The sequence below is a fragment of the Mytilus edulis genome, chromosome 3, assembly GCF_963676685.1.
Source record: "Mytilus edulis chromosome 3, xbMytEdul2.2, whole genome shotgun sequence".
Classification (NCBI taxonomy): domain Eukaryota; kingdom Metazoa; phylum Mollusca; class Bivalvia; order Mytilida; family Mytilidae; genus Mytilus; species Mytilus edulis.
The window spans coordinates 76,460,338-76,477,075 of NC_092346.1; the positions used below are offsets into that span (position 1 = coordinate 76,460,338).

Consider the following 16,738-nt stretch of genomic DNA (forward strand, 5'->3'; position numbering starts at 1 on the left):
TCAGACTCGACAGTCACTAAACATGCATGCTGAAATTGACATGGTTGTTCTTGTCACACAATCATACACATTCAAGATTTGAAATCGATAGTTGTCATCGTAAAAAAGACTGCTGTTCATGTGTGTATGATCGTATATGTTATCAGGGTATTGGTGTGATTCTTATTGCTCTAAAGAAATGTTTGAAAAAGTATTTGTTATTCGCAATTAATACGTCATTGGAATGCGACTAGTATTGCAATACACATTCTGAGGTCAGGCAGGTTCATTTAAAACTCAGTTCCGCAGAAGGCAGAGCTTTAAAGCGATATCTGTATAGTATACCTGTATAGTATACAGCATAGCGATATCTGCAGGGCTGTATCTGTATAGTAGAACACCCAATTGCAGGATAAATACTTGTATTTATGTATGATCGTTTAAATTATTGCCACGTGTTCCGAAATACGCCACAATGTGACAACGTTTGTTCTGGATACTGCAAAGTTCGATACTAAGAACTTACATTTCCATATGTTGTTTATGGTATCATATAGTCAAATAAAACTCATGATTGAAACCCTCCACCTTTTAAAACTTTGAGTGTAAAATTAACATGAATGATAAAAATAATTTTGATAAGCTATGATTTTTATCAAATATCTGGTTAGCAAATATGATGTTATCGGTGTATAAAGATATGTTAAGACAAGCCTTGATTTTAAGGGTGTCACCCAACTTTAAAGACACAATACACAATGCATAAAAAAGGTTACAGTCTGGACGAACCCGCTAAAAACTCCAGTAGGAGTATTTTCTCTTCACGATATGCGTTTTATGTACTTCAAATTTTCATCGTACTCGTTGCAACAGTACTCGGTATACTCATTGGACGATACGCACTGTGTAAAACAGACAAAAGTGTTGACGCAAATAATAAAGTGACACCGGCATGGGACAACTTGTCACCATATTACTTAAAAGATGGGGACCCAGCGATCCGTGAAGAATTGATGAACAGTATAGATGCCAATAATATAAGACAATATCTCAAGTAAGATTTCTCCCTTCTAATTACTGTTTCCTTTTTTTTCATTTGTAATATATAAAAAAGAAGAAGTGGTATGATTGCCAATGAGACAACTGTCCACAAGAGACCAACATGACACAGACATCAAAAAGATACCAAAAATTTTATTTTCATTATTTTTTACACCAACATAGTTCTAAACTTCCATATAGGTAGTTTAGTCATAAGGGCTGTTTTTCTCCAATGATGGATCATTGAAAACGATTAGAAACTGGCATTTCTCAATTTTCCTTATTTTAGCATTTTTTTTACCTTATTTTTTGAAAAAAATCAAAAAGATACCAAAAATTTTATTTTCATTATTTTTTACACCAACATAGTACTAGACTTCCATATAGGTAGTTTAGTCATAAGGGCTGTTTTTCTCCTACGATTGATCATTGAAAACGGTTAGAAACTGGCTTTCCCCCCATACATTTCAATGAAAATTCGCAGTTTGAGCGCTTATATTGAATTTCATAAAAAAAAAAGTCAAATTCACAAAAAATTTAAAAAAATATATATATTCCCGGTCAGTATGTTATACTGAAAGGGTAAAATATATTTTTGACCAAATTATTTTTTTTTAGTTGAACAGTCCTGCCTGGTGCTCTCTGACATTGCCTCTTAACAACTATAGGTCACCGTACGGTCTTCAACAATGAGCAAAGCCCATACCGCATAGTCAGCTATAAAAGGCCCCGATAAGACAATGTAAAACAATTCTAACGAGAAAACTAACGGCCTTATGGAATATTCTAAAATTTAACAAGACACAATTAATCTTTTTATTCATTCCTTCAATTTGCAACTGAGTTAGACTTGCCTTGAGATGTATTTGCCCTTGGCACACTGATGCAACTATTTGATCAGGATCTGTAAAAAGCACATTGAATCACCACCATCTTTCGTTAGGGTTCGTGTTGCTGAATTCTTAGTTTTCTGTGTTGTTTTTTTTTTACAGTCAATTGTCTTTTCTTCTTTTTGGGGAGGGGAAGGAAAATGTGTTATACAATATGATATGATTGCCAAAGAGACACCTTTCATGTTGAGACAAAATGACGTAAAAGTTACTAAATATACATCATAACAAGCTTAAAAAGGCCCCGAAATGATCATTCAAACTAGAAAACTCATTTATATTTAAAACATAAAACGAAAAACAAACATGACACTTGTGTGATGACCAATAATTGCCTACATCCACATCATTTGAAATTTTTTGAATAGTTGTCTCATTTGCAATCATACCACATCAAACACATGTACGTTGATGGATCACAAGAGGGAGACAGAGACGGAGCTGTAAGCATTGCTTACCTTCGGTCACACCAAACTTAACAACATACGTACATGTAAAGGCAGTATTAGTTGCCTTTCACCCTCAGGGTAATAATTTTTATGAAATTTGCAAAACAAATAACGTCTCCTGCCCTTCCGATGTTAATCCAAATAAAGGCAACACATCAAACTAAGCATTCAGGGGCGGATCCAGCCATTTTAAAAAGGGGGGTTTCTAACCCAGGACAAAGGGGGGGGGGGGGGGGTCCAATTACATGTCCCCATTCAAATGCATTGATCGTCCAAAAAAAGGGGGGGTTCCAACCCCCGGAACCCTCCCTCTGGATCCGCGCCTGGCATACATATTATTGGCTGCTATTTCATTTATTCACTGACATATCTTTTATAGCATATTAAAGACATATTACCGATTGTTTTTTTTATTTTACTCTCATTTTGAATTTGTGTGATCAAATTCTGTAAGAACGAGATCACTGTAAGCAAAACACGTAATAGCGAGATAGCGAATGTTTATAAGCAACACGAGTTTAACTACGTAAACGATTATGATACGTTAAGAGTTCAAAGCAAAAATTAGGGGGCCAACTTGATAATATTGTTTTCCCTGTTTTGAAAGAGATTTTTACACAACAATGGTGATACATCAATTTTCTTTCTTTTAGAGGTTTATCCGAAAACCCTCATCTTGCTGGCACACCAGCAGACCTGAAACAAGCGAAAGAACTGGAAAAATTTTGGAAAGATAATGGAATGGATGAAGTTTTTATCACTCCGTATGACGTTTTACTTTCGTACCCTAATACAACGGACGAGAGCATCATGAACCAAATCCAGATATTAAACGGTTCAGGTGATATACAATATGCATCTCCATTGTATGAAGACATCTTAGATCCTTCAGAAAATAAAAGTAACGTGGTTCCTCCATTTAATGCATACTCGGCTCCTGGGATTGTGAATTCGGTAAATATGCTGTACATTAAAGGAATCGGAAACATATTCTTGCCTTAACTTAAAGGTGACTCATCACCTTCAACAGGTCAAAAGAATAATAAACAATTAATTTGGGTAAACAAAACAAAAACAAATGTCTATTTTCTTTCGCAAAAGCAATCATCTATAGAAATTGCCTATCTCTAAATCTCTCTTTTGTCTAAACAAGTTTTAAAAGAATCGCAATAACAATATCTTCATAAAACCTATTGATATTCAAAAAATCGATAACAAACTGACAACACTGTGACAAAACACGATAAGAAACGACAAAAAGAACAACAGTATCCAAAACACAACATGGAGCTTAAGACTGAGCAACACTAACTCAAAAAGAACTGGGGTTATCTTAGATACATGTACGTTGGCCATTCTTCTTTTTATAAAAACAAACAAAAGTTGAACCAATTCTTTTAAGACGTCTTTAAGTTTTGAATGGGGGATATTTGTGTTAAAGGTAGCAAGGTCTAATATAATAACATAACTTGTAACGGGGTTAATATTATTAGTTACATAGTGTGCTAGTGACCTAATACGGTATATATGGGGTCAGTAAATTCCATATGGGGTGAGAGCGAAGCTCGAATACGGTATATATGGGGTCAGTAAATTCCATATGGGGTGAGAGCGAAGCTCGAATCCCCATATGGAATTTACTGACCCCATATATACCGTATTAGGTCACTAGCACACTATGTAACGAATTTATCTTACCGACTATCTTAACGGGTGAAATTAATACTAGTGATTCTCAAAATGAGCAAGTCTTCAATACTGTGAGCACTAAGAAAATACTTCCATTGATCCTACAAAAACAGATGCCAAGAATAACGACTTGTAAGGTTTAAATGAATTTAATTCAATCTTAATCATCAATTTCTGCGTCTGTTGGAACTTTTAAGATTTTTTCTCAGTACCGTTTTGTTTTTTATAAAGGAGGGGGAGGACAGGGGGTACCCTTCTCCCTTATCCCACACCTCTTCTCCTTTCTCCTACCCCTGTTCTCCTTTCTCCCATTAGAATAAAACATCTCCTTTTGAGATATTTTTTCTTGAAATATTAGAAAAAATTTTAAAAGGAGAGATATTTTATTTTTTCTCCTTTCTCCAACCTTTTCTCCTTTCTCCCAGCCTTCCTCTCCTTTCTCCTACCCCCTTTCTCCTTTCTCCCACCCCCTTTCTCCTTTCTCCTACCCCCTTTCTCCCTGTCTCCCTTACCCCTGTACTCCCCCTCATAAAGGGACATAACACCATTACTAACCGTGTATGAAATAAGCCCCGCCCCCTTCTTACCTAATAAGGAATATAAAGGGACGTAACTCCACTACTAACCGTGTATGAGATAAGCCCCGCCTCCCTACTAACCTAATATCAAATATACACGGTTTGCACGCGGACGCTTTTAACCAATCATATTCCTGGAAATGTATAGGAGGTAAGATAAAATCCTTTTGCGGTTTCGAAATATTTTTGATCCATAATTTTTAATTTCATTAGTCGGAGCTTATTTACGTAAACTACGGACGAGTAGAAGATTACAGGTACCTTGAAGATAATACATCGGTAAATGTGTCCGGGAAAATTGTCATCGCAAGATATGGTAAAATCTTCAGAGGAGATAAGGTAACTCAGTTATAGAAATGCAAATTTAGTTTGTTAAGAATATACACATACAATGTATAACGCATGATAGTTAAAATAAAAGTTTGGCAGTCTTAGTTGGAACATCATTATAAATAAAACTAACAGTGAAAAATTGAATAATATAAAATACGCATACAATTGGTTATTCCACATCAAATATTTTAAATGAGATTATTCTATTGTTTGTCATATTATTTTTAAACTTTAGATTATTCTTGAAACATAACAAATGTTCACTGGGGTAAAGCTGATAACCGTAACTGCATTCACGGTCATCCCAAGATGTCGGATGAAAAATTAGGTCAGTTTCTGTATTGCCTGTTAAAGTGTTTCTTTATCATTTTCTTTATAAAGCATACATTTATACGATGTAAATTTATAAAAGAATCACGTGGAAATTACTAATAACTACCGAGAAATGTGCATGAAACGGGAAATTCGATTTGAAAAAATCGATAAGATGACCGTAAATCATTTTCAAAATATTTTAAAGATGACCGTAACATATAACGAGGATGACCGTGATTGGTAAAAAGATGACCGTAACTTGTAAAAGTTGACTGTAATTTATAAAGAATGACCGTAACTTTTAAAGGATGACCGTCAATTCTAAAAAATATCCGTATTTGTTGCATGTTTTCTCCAATTGTTCATGTGCATGTCTTGTTGCAAATTCAGTTTAAAAATTAAGCACTCTACTGAAGAAAAAAAAAATACATATGGTGAACTATGTATTTGAAACACGTCCTATTTTCTTTTACCTATAGGATAATACTCTCATATAAATACGTAAACTTTATACCAACACGATTTATCATTTGATACAAAAAAGAAGTAATATAAATACGGATATTTCTTAGAATTGACGGTCATTCTTTAAAAGTTACGGTCATCATTTACAAATTACGGTCATCTTAAAACCAATTACGGTCATCTGAGCGATTTTTTTCAAATCGAAATTCCTGTTTCATGCACATTTCTCGGTAGTAATAAGTGACTTTAGTGTGAATCTTTTATAAATTTACATCGTATCAAGGTATGTTTTGTCAAGAAAATGATATAGAAACACTTTAACAGACAATACAGATACTGACCTAAATTTTCATCCGACATCTTGGAATGACCGTGAATGCAGTTACGGTCATCAGCTTAACCCCAGTGAATGTTTACACGATTTAAAAGAAAAGCTAGTTTGGTCTATCAATTATATGCCTTCGTTATATCAGGTTCAGCAAGCAACTAGACATGGTGCAATAGGTATAATTATATATTCCGATCCTGCTGACTACTCCAATGGACAAACAAAAGATGTTTATCCTCATTCTATATGGTTACCTCCTTCTGGTACACAAAGAGGAACTGTGAAGAAAACTGATGGAGATCCGTTAACGCCTGGATATCCAGCAACGGGTTCGTCGTTGTTTTACATTATGTTATACATTGTATGTAAAGTGGAACAAGTGGACTCTTCATTTCTAATATGCAACATTTAAGATTGGTATTATCTATCTTCATTGCTGCGTTGTGATAAAAAAATTTAATATAAGAAATCAATGCAGGACATATTTCTACCTGGGAAGAAAAATGAAAAATAAATAGTATAGAATAAAAACTGAAAATGATACATCGACTCTTACTTCATTTCAATAGTAGTTCGAAATAAGACATTTTATGAAAGCAAAGTTAAATTCGTTTTATGAAATACAATAAGGCGTACAGTTTACATTCAATTATCAATTACGTATATGTTTTATGAATGTAGCGTTGTTGTTACAAAATCGCTGAAATCATTTTAAAATTAAGGAATATATCTTCCACATGCGAATCTCTGATTCCTTGCCCGGCTTTGGATCCTTTTTTTAGCATCACTAAAAAAGACATCTTTTGTCGAAATGCACATCTGGTGCAGTAAAATTTGTTAGACGAGTTATCTTAACAAAATACTTATAAATGACCTCTTATTTATTCCTTCATTTAATAGAAACTGCCTACAGACTTGGGGGAAACGATCCAAGTATGAATCTACCTACAATTCCTGTCCATCCGATAGGCTATGGAATAGCTAGAGAATTATTTGAGTAAGTCTGATTGGATGAAAATGTTATAAATAAGATGTTCGATTGATGTACAAAACCATTCCATCTACGTTGCCGTTTGAAGACTCTAGGTATGGAATATTCAACATTATGGTTGCTATTCAAATGTTAATTTTAAAAGGTGTTTAAAATAAAGGAGCTGTGAAAGCTAATTATAACAAAAACTGAGAGCAGAATAAAAAAGGAAAAAAACAATTTTCCTCTTTTTTCACTCTAATTTCTGATAAGTGCAATTAGAGGCCAAAATTGGACCAGAACGTAATAAATTTATTCTATAACCCATGTATTTGAGAAAAAATCATGAAAAACAAAGACAAGTCTGTTATATTAGTATTTATTTGTTACATTTCAAAATAAATTTATACTGAATTCTACACTTAGCTGTCCATTTTCAGTCAACTCTCTGTAAAGGATGCAACATAGCATAAATTTATTCTAAATGCATGGTGCTTTATGTATATGATCATTTATAAAATAAATTTATTATAAAGAGCCTTAATATCTATTATTAGTTTAAGAAAATCAAAGAATAAATTTATTCTAAATGCATGGTGCTTTCTGTATGTGATCATTTATAAAATAAATTTATTATATAGAGCCTTAATATCTATTATAAGTGGAGAAAATCATAGAATAAATTTATTCTACATTTAATGTGATTTATGATTAATATGATAATATATAAAATAAATTTATTTTGAAAGTCCAGTTATCTGTGTGGTTAGGCTGAGACACAGAATAAATTTATTCTACATTCAATGTGATTTATGATTATAATAATATATAAAATAAATTTATTTTGAAAGTAAAGTTATCTGTATGGTGAGGCTGAGACACAGAATAAATTTATTCTATGTTCAATGTGTTTTTGTCTTGTATAGTCATATGTAAAATAAATTTATTCTGAAAGTAGTTTTTATATTAAGGTGGAGACACAGAATAAATGTATTATACATTCAATGTGAGTTAAAAGTATTATGATATATAAAATAATTTTTTTTTGATAGTACAGTAATTATGTTAAGGTTGAGACATAGAATCAATTTATTCTGGTTATAAAAATATATAAAATTTGTTTAGGAAAAAATACATTGATCTGTATGATTAGTTTAGGCTACATAGAATAAGTTTATTTTAAACCAGCGGTGTTTTTGATAATATTTAATAAGTTCACATAATAAATTTACCTTGAAAATACATTTAGGTCATAAAAAATGTGTTCTTATATATTTCTATCTTTCATGTCTATTTACATGTAACATTCATAAAAATGTAATTTATTTGAAGTTGCGATGTGACTGTTCTTAAACCCAACTTAAGACAATACATATCTGCCATCAACAATGTAAAAGGACACTTCCTTGAAATATGAAAACATCAATTTCTTCAGCTGATTTTGTAATGTGGGACTGAATAGAAATACTGTGCAGCAATTTTAAAAAACAAAATATCAACATATAAATATGAAATAAACAGATAAGAAATAGTAAAAGTTCAACAGGTTTTTCTTAAATTGAAAATAAATCTGTTTTTTAAACATGTCTCTCTCTGTAGATGAACGTGCTAAAAATTGACCTTTTTCTTGCTTCTGGATAGGCCTGATCTGAAAGAAATAACGAAAAATTCAAAACAATTTTAAAAATGAAAAAAAAAGTCTTCCTTTTGGCATGTTTGGGTATACGATTTAAATAATTATATCAAAATAGTCATTTCGTTAATATTTTTAGTTATCATACTAAAATTTATAATCTTTGATGAAGAAATTGTCTGTCTTTCTTTTAATCTTAATTATGATGTCTATTTTGCTTATATAATATTATTCACTCTCTTTATTGTAGTTAATAATAGTCTTGCTCCGTGTTGAAGTCCGTACTTTGACCTTTAATGGTTACTTTTATGAATTGTGACTTGGATGGAGAGTTGTCTCATTGGCACCCATACCACATTTTCTTATATATATTGCCTCTGGATACAGCAAGATAAAGGTGGCTATATTATGCACTTGAACAGTAATTGTTGAATTTTTATACAATAAAGGGATTAACTTACAGTAACTCATTAAACTTTTACAATTTAAAAGTCAACAATTAATCTATCAAATTAAAACCTCATTATTACATACCTGATCTTCATCTTCAGAGACACTGAATAAGTCAGGACTGAATAACAATCTAGTCTTTTTTGCTGGTGTTTCATAAGTTTTCTCACTCTACAAGAAATATTTGAGTTTAAAATGCAGGAACACTTACTCTGTTATTGTTTTTCTTCAGGCATATTTCTTTATTTTTATCAGTATTGGCATGTATCATTCCCAACTTCCTGAATATGCATGTAATATTTGCCATTGGGCAGTCAGCCAGTCATGATCAATCAATCAATCATAGAGTCTTAAAACAGACGAATGGTTCATGTCTAGGAGACAGCGAACTGAAGACACAGATAACAATTAAATACAGTTTTCATTAATAAGTCTTAAACAAAACACAGGACTCATGATGCAGTGGTGTTGACAATACTTTTACCTACCCATTCAACATACCAGAAAACAAGTAAGACATGTTCCAAAAGGAACAGCAGCTCTGTCAGGCAAAAATGTGAATAATGTACCCAACACATTCCCCCCTTCAACAAAATATTCATTTTCCTCTCAAAACGTTAAAGATGCTCCTTCAGCACTCTGATACAAAAATATATTGAAATTTAGGTGCATGTACTTTAGTCAACACTTTAAAGATTTTATTACCAAAATATGAGTGCACATGTCTCGACTTTTTTTAGCTCACCTGGCCCGAAGGGCCAAGTGAGCTTTTCTCATCACTTGGCGTCCGTCGTCCGTCGTCGTCCGTCGTCGTTAACTTTTACAAAAATCTTCTCCTCTGAAACTACTGGGCCAAATCAAACCAAACTTGGCCACAATCATCATTAGGGTATCTAGTTTAAAAAATGTGTGGCGTGACCCGGTCAACCAACCAAGATGGCTGCCACGGCTAAAAATAGAACATAGGGGTAAAATGCAGTTTTTGGCTTATAACTCAAAAACCAAAGCATTTAGAGCAAATCTGACAGGGTAAAAATGTTTATCAGGTCAAGATCTATCTGCCCTGAAATTTTCAGATGAATCGGTCAATCGGTTGTTGGGTTGCTGCCCCTGAATTGGTAATTTTGAGGAAATTTTGCTGTTTTTGGTTATTATCTTGAATATTATTATAGATAGAGATAAACTGTAAATAGCAATAATGTTCAGCAAAGTAAGATCTACAAATAAGTCAACATGACCAAAATGGTCAGTTGACCCGTTTAGGAGTTATTGCCCTTTATAGTCAATTTTTAACCATTTTTCGTTAATTAAAGTAATCTTTTACAAAAATCTTCTCCTCTGAAACTACTGGGCCAAATTAATCCAAACTTGGCCACAATCATCTTTGGGGTATCTAGTTTAAAAAATGTGTGGCGTGACCTGGTCAACCAACCAAGATGGCCGCCACGGCTAAAAATAGAACAAAGGGGTAAAATGCAGTTTTTGGCTTATAACTCAAAAACCAAAGCATTTTGAGGAAATCTGACAGGATAAAAATGTTTACCAGGTCAAGATCTATCTGCCCTGAAATTTTCAGATGAATCAGTCAATCGGTTGTTGGGTTGCTGCCCCTGAATTGGTAATTTTGAGGAAATTTTGCTGTTTTTGGTTATTATCTTGAATATTATTATAGATAGAGATAAACTGTAAACAGCAATAATGTTCAGCAAAGTAAGATCTACAAATAAGTCAACATGACCAAAATGGTCAGTTGACCCGTTTAGGAGTTATTGCCCTTTATAGTCAATTTTAACCATTTTTCATAAATTAAATTAATCTTTTACAAAAATCTTCTCCTCTGAAACTACTGGGCCAAATTAATCCAAACTTGGACACAATCATCTTTGGGGTATCTAGTTTAAAAAATGTGTGGCGTGACCTGGTCAACCAACCAAGATGGCCGCCACCGCTAAAAAAAGAACATAGGGGTAAAATGCAGTTTTTGGCCTATAACTCAAAAACCAAAGCATTTTGAGGAAATCTGACAGGATAAAAATGTTTACCAGGTCAAGATCTATCTGCCCTGAAATTTTCAGATGAATCAGTCAATCGGTTGTTGGGTTGCTGCCCCTGAATTGGTAATTTTGAGGAAATTTTGCTGTTTTTGGTTATTATCTTGAATATTATTATAGATAGAGATAAACTGTAAATAGCAATAATGTTCAGCAAAGTAAGATCTACAAATAAGTCAACATGACCAAAATGGTCAGTTGACCCGTTTAGGAGTTATTGCCCTTTATAGTCAATTTTTAACCATTTTTCGTTAATTAAAGTAATCTTTTACAAAAATCTTCTCCTCTGAAACTACTGGGCCAAATTAATCCAAACTTGGCCACAATCATCTTTGGGGTATCTAGTTTAAAAAATGTGTGGCGTGACCTGGTCAACCAACCAAGATGGCCGCCACGGCTAAAAATAGAACAAAGGGGTAAAATGCAGTTTTTGGCTTATAACTCAAAAACCAAAGCATTTTGAGGAAATCTGACAGGATAAAAATGTTTACCAGGTCAAGATCTATCTGCCCTGAAATTTTCAGATGAATCAGTCAATCGGTTGTTGGGTTGCTGCCCCTGAATTGGTAATTTTGAGGAAATTTTGCTGTTTTTGGTTATTATCTTGAATATTATTATAGATAGAGATAAACTGTAAACAGCAATAATGTTCAGCAAAGTAAGATCTACAAATAAGTCAACATGACCAAAATGGTCAGTTGACCCGTTTAGGAGTTATTGCCCTTTATAGTCAATTTTAACCATTTTTCATAAATTAAATTAATCTTTTACAAAAATCTTCTCCTCTGAAACTACTGGGCCAAATTAATCCAAACTTGGACACAATCATCTTTGGGGTATCTAGTTTAAAAAATGTGTGGCGTGACCTGGTCAACCAACCAAGATGGCCGCCACCGCTAAAAAAAGAACATAGGGGTAAAATGCAGTTTTTGGCTTATAACTCAAAAACCAAAGCATTTTGAGGAAATCTGACAGGATAAAAATGTTTATCAGGTCAAGATCTATCTGCCCTGAAATTTTCAGATGAATCGGTCAATCGGTTGTTGGGTTGCTGCCCCTGAATTGGTAATTTTGAGGAAATTTTGCTGTTTTTGGTTATTATCTTGAATATTATTATAGATAGAGATAAATTGTAAACAGCAATAATGTTCAGCAAAGTAAGATCTACAAATAAGTCAAATGACCAAAATGGTCAGTTGACCCCTTTAGGAGTTATTGCCCTTTATAGTCAATCTTTAACCATTTTTCATAAATCTAAGTAATCTTTAAAATTTACAAAATCTCCACTGAAACTACTAGGCCACAATCATCTTTGGGGTATCTAGTTTGAAAAATGTGTCCGATGACCTGGCCATTCAACCAAGATGGCCGCCACGGCTAAAAATAGAACATAGGGGTAAAATGCAGTTTTTGGCTTATAACTATGAATTCAAAGCATCTAGAGCAAATCTGACAAGAAGTTAAATTGTTAATCAAGTCAATATCTATCTGCCCTGAATTTTTCAGATGAATTGGACAACTGGTTGTTGGGTTGCTGCCCTCCAATTGGTAATTTTTAAAGAAATTTTGCCATTTTTGGTTATCTTGAATACTATTATAGATAGCGATAAACTGTAAACAGCAATAATGTTCAGCAAAGTAAGATCTACAAATAAGTCAACATGACCTAAATGGTCAATTGACCCCTTAAGGAGTTATTGCCCTTTATAGTCAATTTTTAACAATTTTCATTAATTTGGTAAATATATGTAAATTTTTACCAAATATAGTTCTCTGTTACTAATGGGCAAAGTTCATTATAGATATAATTGTAAGAAGCAAAATCGTTCAGTAAAGTAAGAACTTCAAACACATCACCATCACCAAAATACAATTTTGTCATGAATCCATTTGTGTCCTTTGTTTAATATGCACATAGACCAAGGTGAGCGACACAGGCTCTTTAGAGCCTCTAGTTTTACTTATCATCCAAATCATGTTGAAAGTCTTTAGTATGGAGGTTTTACTACAATTATGACGTATACTTAACATTTTCAATGCACAACTACAATGTATAATAGTTGTCATATTGCTAATAGTACCTGAGAATCGGATCTTAACACAACATCTTAACATCAAACAATTAGGTCAAGGTCATGTTTGCCCTGACAGATAGACATGACACCTCACAGTTGTTCCATATACTACATATTATTGCGTAAACCCCTGACTCTTATCTAAAAAAAACTAGCGCCTTAGAATGGAACATCCAGTGGGTGACTTATCATGTTGTCTTTCGGAGAGAGAGGAGAAAAAAATATTCCTTGGACGCGGGCAATGATTCCTTTAACAACACATTGAACTGTAGTTACATTAAGTAAACAGTCAATGTCAGTTTATTATTCTTATACCACAAAAATAATATAAAACAATACATCTTTATTAAACTATTATCTAATATTCAATGCCAAACAAGCATTTGGGTTTACGATTGCATTTCTTTTTTTAAAGCAACTTGTTGACCTATTGCTTATAATGCCCGAAAAATTGACCCAACCACACAACTAAAAAATGTCCAATGAACCATAAAAATTAAGTCAAAGTCAATTGAGACCTGTCAGACGGACATTTCCAGCTGACAATGATTCCATACATGATACACCCTATATAGTGGTCCTACTGCTTAAAGTATCTGATGGATAGACCAAACCACAAACACTATGCATTTTGTACATTGGCCAATGCACCATGAAATTGAGGCCAAGGTCAGACGGAACCTGTCAGGTGGATATGTACACCTTACAATCATTTCAATAATCCATACACCAAATATAGAAGACTTACTAGTTATAGTATCTAGATAGGTCTTGCTTAAGTTACTTTATCTTTGATAACTGATCCATGGAATAAGGTCGAGGTCAGGTTAACCCTACATGTACCTAGCTGACGAACATGTAAATGTTGCTAGGAACCCATATACATGCAATGTACCAAACATAGTTATCCTATTACTCATAATAAGTGAGTTTTTCATTTAACAAAACAAAATTTCAAGCAGTTACTGAACCATAAAAATGAGGTTGCCGGGACAATGGACATATGACAGATGGAAATTTCGTAACATAAGGTATGAAGCATTTAGGTTGTCTAACTTATGAAATATAATGCTTCAAACAAATAGTGTACTCCATCGTCGCCACCGCCGTTGGGTTGCAATACCTATCATGCCTAGATGTATGTCTCGCATACAGGCGGGAAAAAAACCCACATCACTGCACAACAGATATACATCAACTTTTCATATAAACCTCTGAAGAAAGAGATACCTTTCTGAGAAAATTAATTTTTTCCATTACCACCACTTTTTGCCAATGGCATGTGCTGAAGCCTGTATATTTGTATTCATGCTGGACTATATTTCTTCCAGAGTTTAATCGTTAATAAACATGATGCGTATGCTACACTTTTACTATTTTATATAATATTTATGAAAAATTCACTGTTGTTAAAGTGTGTACATTTCCCTCGAGATACAATGTATAGTATTTACCATTTAAAATTCATTGCAGTCCGAATTGATACTTTTTTTTTTAGAATTATTCGAAAATGCCTGCCCATAACAAGTATTAATTTGATGACCATTCGGGCATTCATTTGAGAAGAAAGATTCGACTGAGGTGTGTCTTTTTAGGGAGATTTTTTTAGTTCGAGAAAGACATCTGTGCTCTACTAAAACGGTGCGTATAGTTATGAAAATGTGTCAACAGAAGACATGAAAGGCTTATAATATCTATGTTAATATATAAATACATAAAATAGATACTTACAGACTTCTGTTGTCTATCCTGATATGTTCCTGGTGCCGTTTCAACCACGACAAAACAATAAACAAATGGAAATTGAATCGTCGCTCCTAATCTTTGAATAACATTTGAAACGGACCTTTCCTCCATGTACTGACAAATATATTAAGATAGAGTCAAATGCACACGCTGTGGATTTATTATGTAATTTCCGTCGTTTGTTTGTCATTATCTAACGTGCGAAATTTTACATTCCGATGTTTATTAGGTTTATATGATGGCCACAGTTTGTGGTCATTAAAATATGATATGGGTAATTAGCATATGATAACAAATCGTGCTTGAAGAAAGAATCGAGAGATTTTATATTACACTTCCCTTTTTCGTTTAGTTCCTAAAATTAAAAATCATTTACGTTATTAAAATATTCGAAGTTTTGAATATACCAATATTTTTTGTTTGTATAGGAACATTTTTTTCCATAGAAAAACAAAAGAATATGGGGTATCGATCCGTGACACAAAATGAATATAAGCACATTAAAAAAACACATACAAAAATAAAGCAAAGGAACAGCGCTTTCATTGCTGTATTTAAACTCAAAGTCACATTAAACCTTCAACATGGAACAAAAAGGATTTCACCTCACTGCAAGTGTAAGACGGCCCCTACCACCAGCCAGAGCGAAATAGTTTGCAAAAAAAATTTGAATAGACTTCGTAAGATGTTACACCACCATTTTAGACACTTTTCTACATTGGCTAGAGGTATAGGGGGAGGGTTGAGATCTCATAAACATGTTTAACCCCGCCTCTGGCCTTTGTTAGTCTTGTATTACTTTTTAATTTTAGTTTCTTGTGTACAATTTGGAGTTTAGTATGGTGTTCATTATCCCTGAACTAGTATATATTTGTTTAGGGGCCAGCTGAAGGACGCCTCCGGGTGCGGAAATTTCTCGCTACATTGAGTTGGTGACCTTCTGCTGTTGTCTTTTCTATGGTCGGGTTGTTGTCTCTTTGACACATTCCCCATTTCCATTCCGGCTCAATTTTATTCGTTTATAAGTAATGAAAGCATTTGAAGACTGGTATACGATTGAAGTTAGAATAATTTGTCTTGGCAGAGTGGCATGTCTTCTTGCAGAGTTATTTGTATCTTCTGAAAAATGCGTCAAAAAATCTGACTCAGTTTGTCTAGTACAAAACGTGTTGATAACATAAGCATGCTGTTGTTTTGGGTGTATGTATGTAATAGTTACCACTGGACATCAGACATCGTTATTATCGTCATCCTCGTCATTCTTTATATAAATAATGACGCGAGCACCTTATGGGAAAAAAGGGACATAAAAAAGGGGTTTGCTCCATCATGGTTATCAATCTTAATAAATATAATTCTCTAATTTCGTTATCCTCTTATAAAATATACAAGCACTATCATGGTTCGGGAATGATTTATCCGGGTTATTGTTTCATATGTAACTTATAAAATGATAAATGGCGAATTAACGAAAAAAATATATAAACTATGAAAGTACCGAAGCGCTTACTACAAAGTTGATTAAACCCGCGGGGATTTCAAGAGAACGTTTTACACAAGACAAAGTCAATGAAGACATTTCATTACGAACCTACATGTATCTACTGGATTTATTGTTATTTTGTTCAAGTCCTGAATATGCACTTAATTCTAGCCACAACACGTTCAGCAAACTCAAAAATCGTCTTTTTTATCTGAAAATACTTAGAGCTCTTTTAGTCGAGGGTTTCGTTGTTGAATTACCCC

The 16,738-nt window shown here is 33.4% G+C and overlaps 1 protein-coding gene and 1 long non-coding RNA gene across 2 annotated transcripts in view; one reads left to right on the plus strand and one right to left on the minus strand.

The window, feature by feature from the left end:
• The first annotated feature begins 675 nt into the window (after window positions 1-675).
• LOC139517480 (putative N-acetylated-alpha-linked acidic dipeptidase) overlaps window positions 676-16,738 on the plus strand; it is a 39,182-nt gene continuing 23,119 nt past the window's right edge. Inside the window, 5 exon segments of the mRNA XM_071308587.1 lie at window positions 676-1,033; window positions 3,013-3,313; window positions 4,840-4,965; window positions 6,213-6,396; window positions 6,968-7,064. Of these exon segments, the coding sequence (XP_071164688.1) occupies window positions 738-1,033; window positions 3,013-3,313; window positions 4,840-4,965; window positions 6,213-6,396; window positions 6,968-7,064 (1,004 nt within the window). The 5' untranslated portion in view covers window positions 676-737.
• On the minus strand, window positions 7,403-15,129 carry LOC139517481 (uncharacterized). Its single transcript, XR_011663145.1, has 3 exons — window positions 14,978-15,129; window positions 9,205-9,291; window positions 7,403-8,685 (listed from the first exon to the last, which is right to left on the minus strand). It is a non-coding gene; the product is annotated as an uncharacterized lncRNA (long non-coding RNA).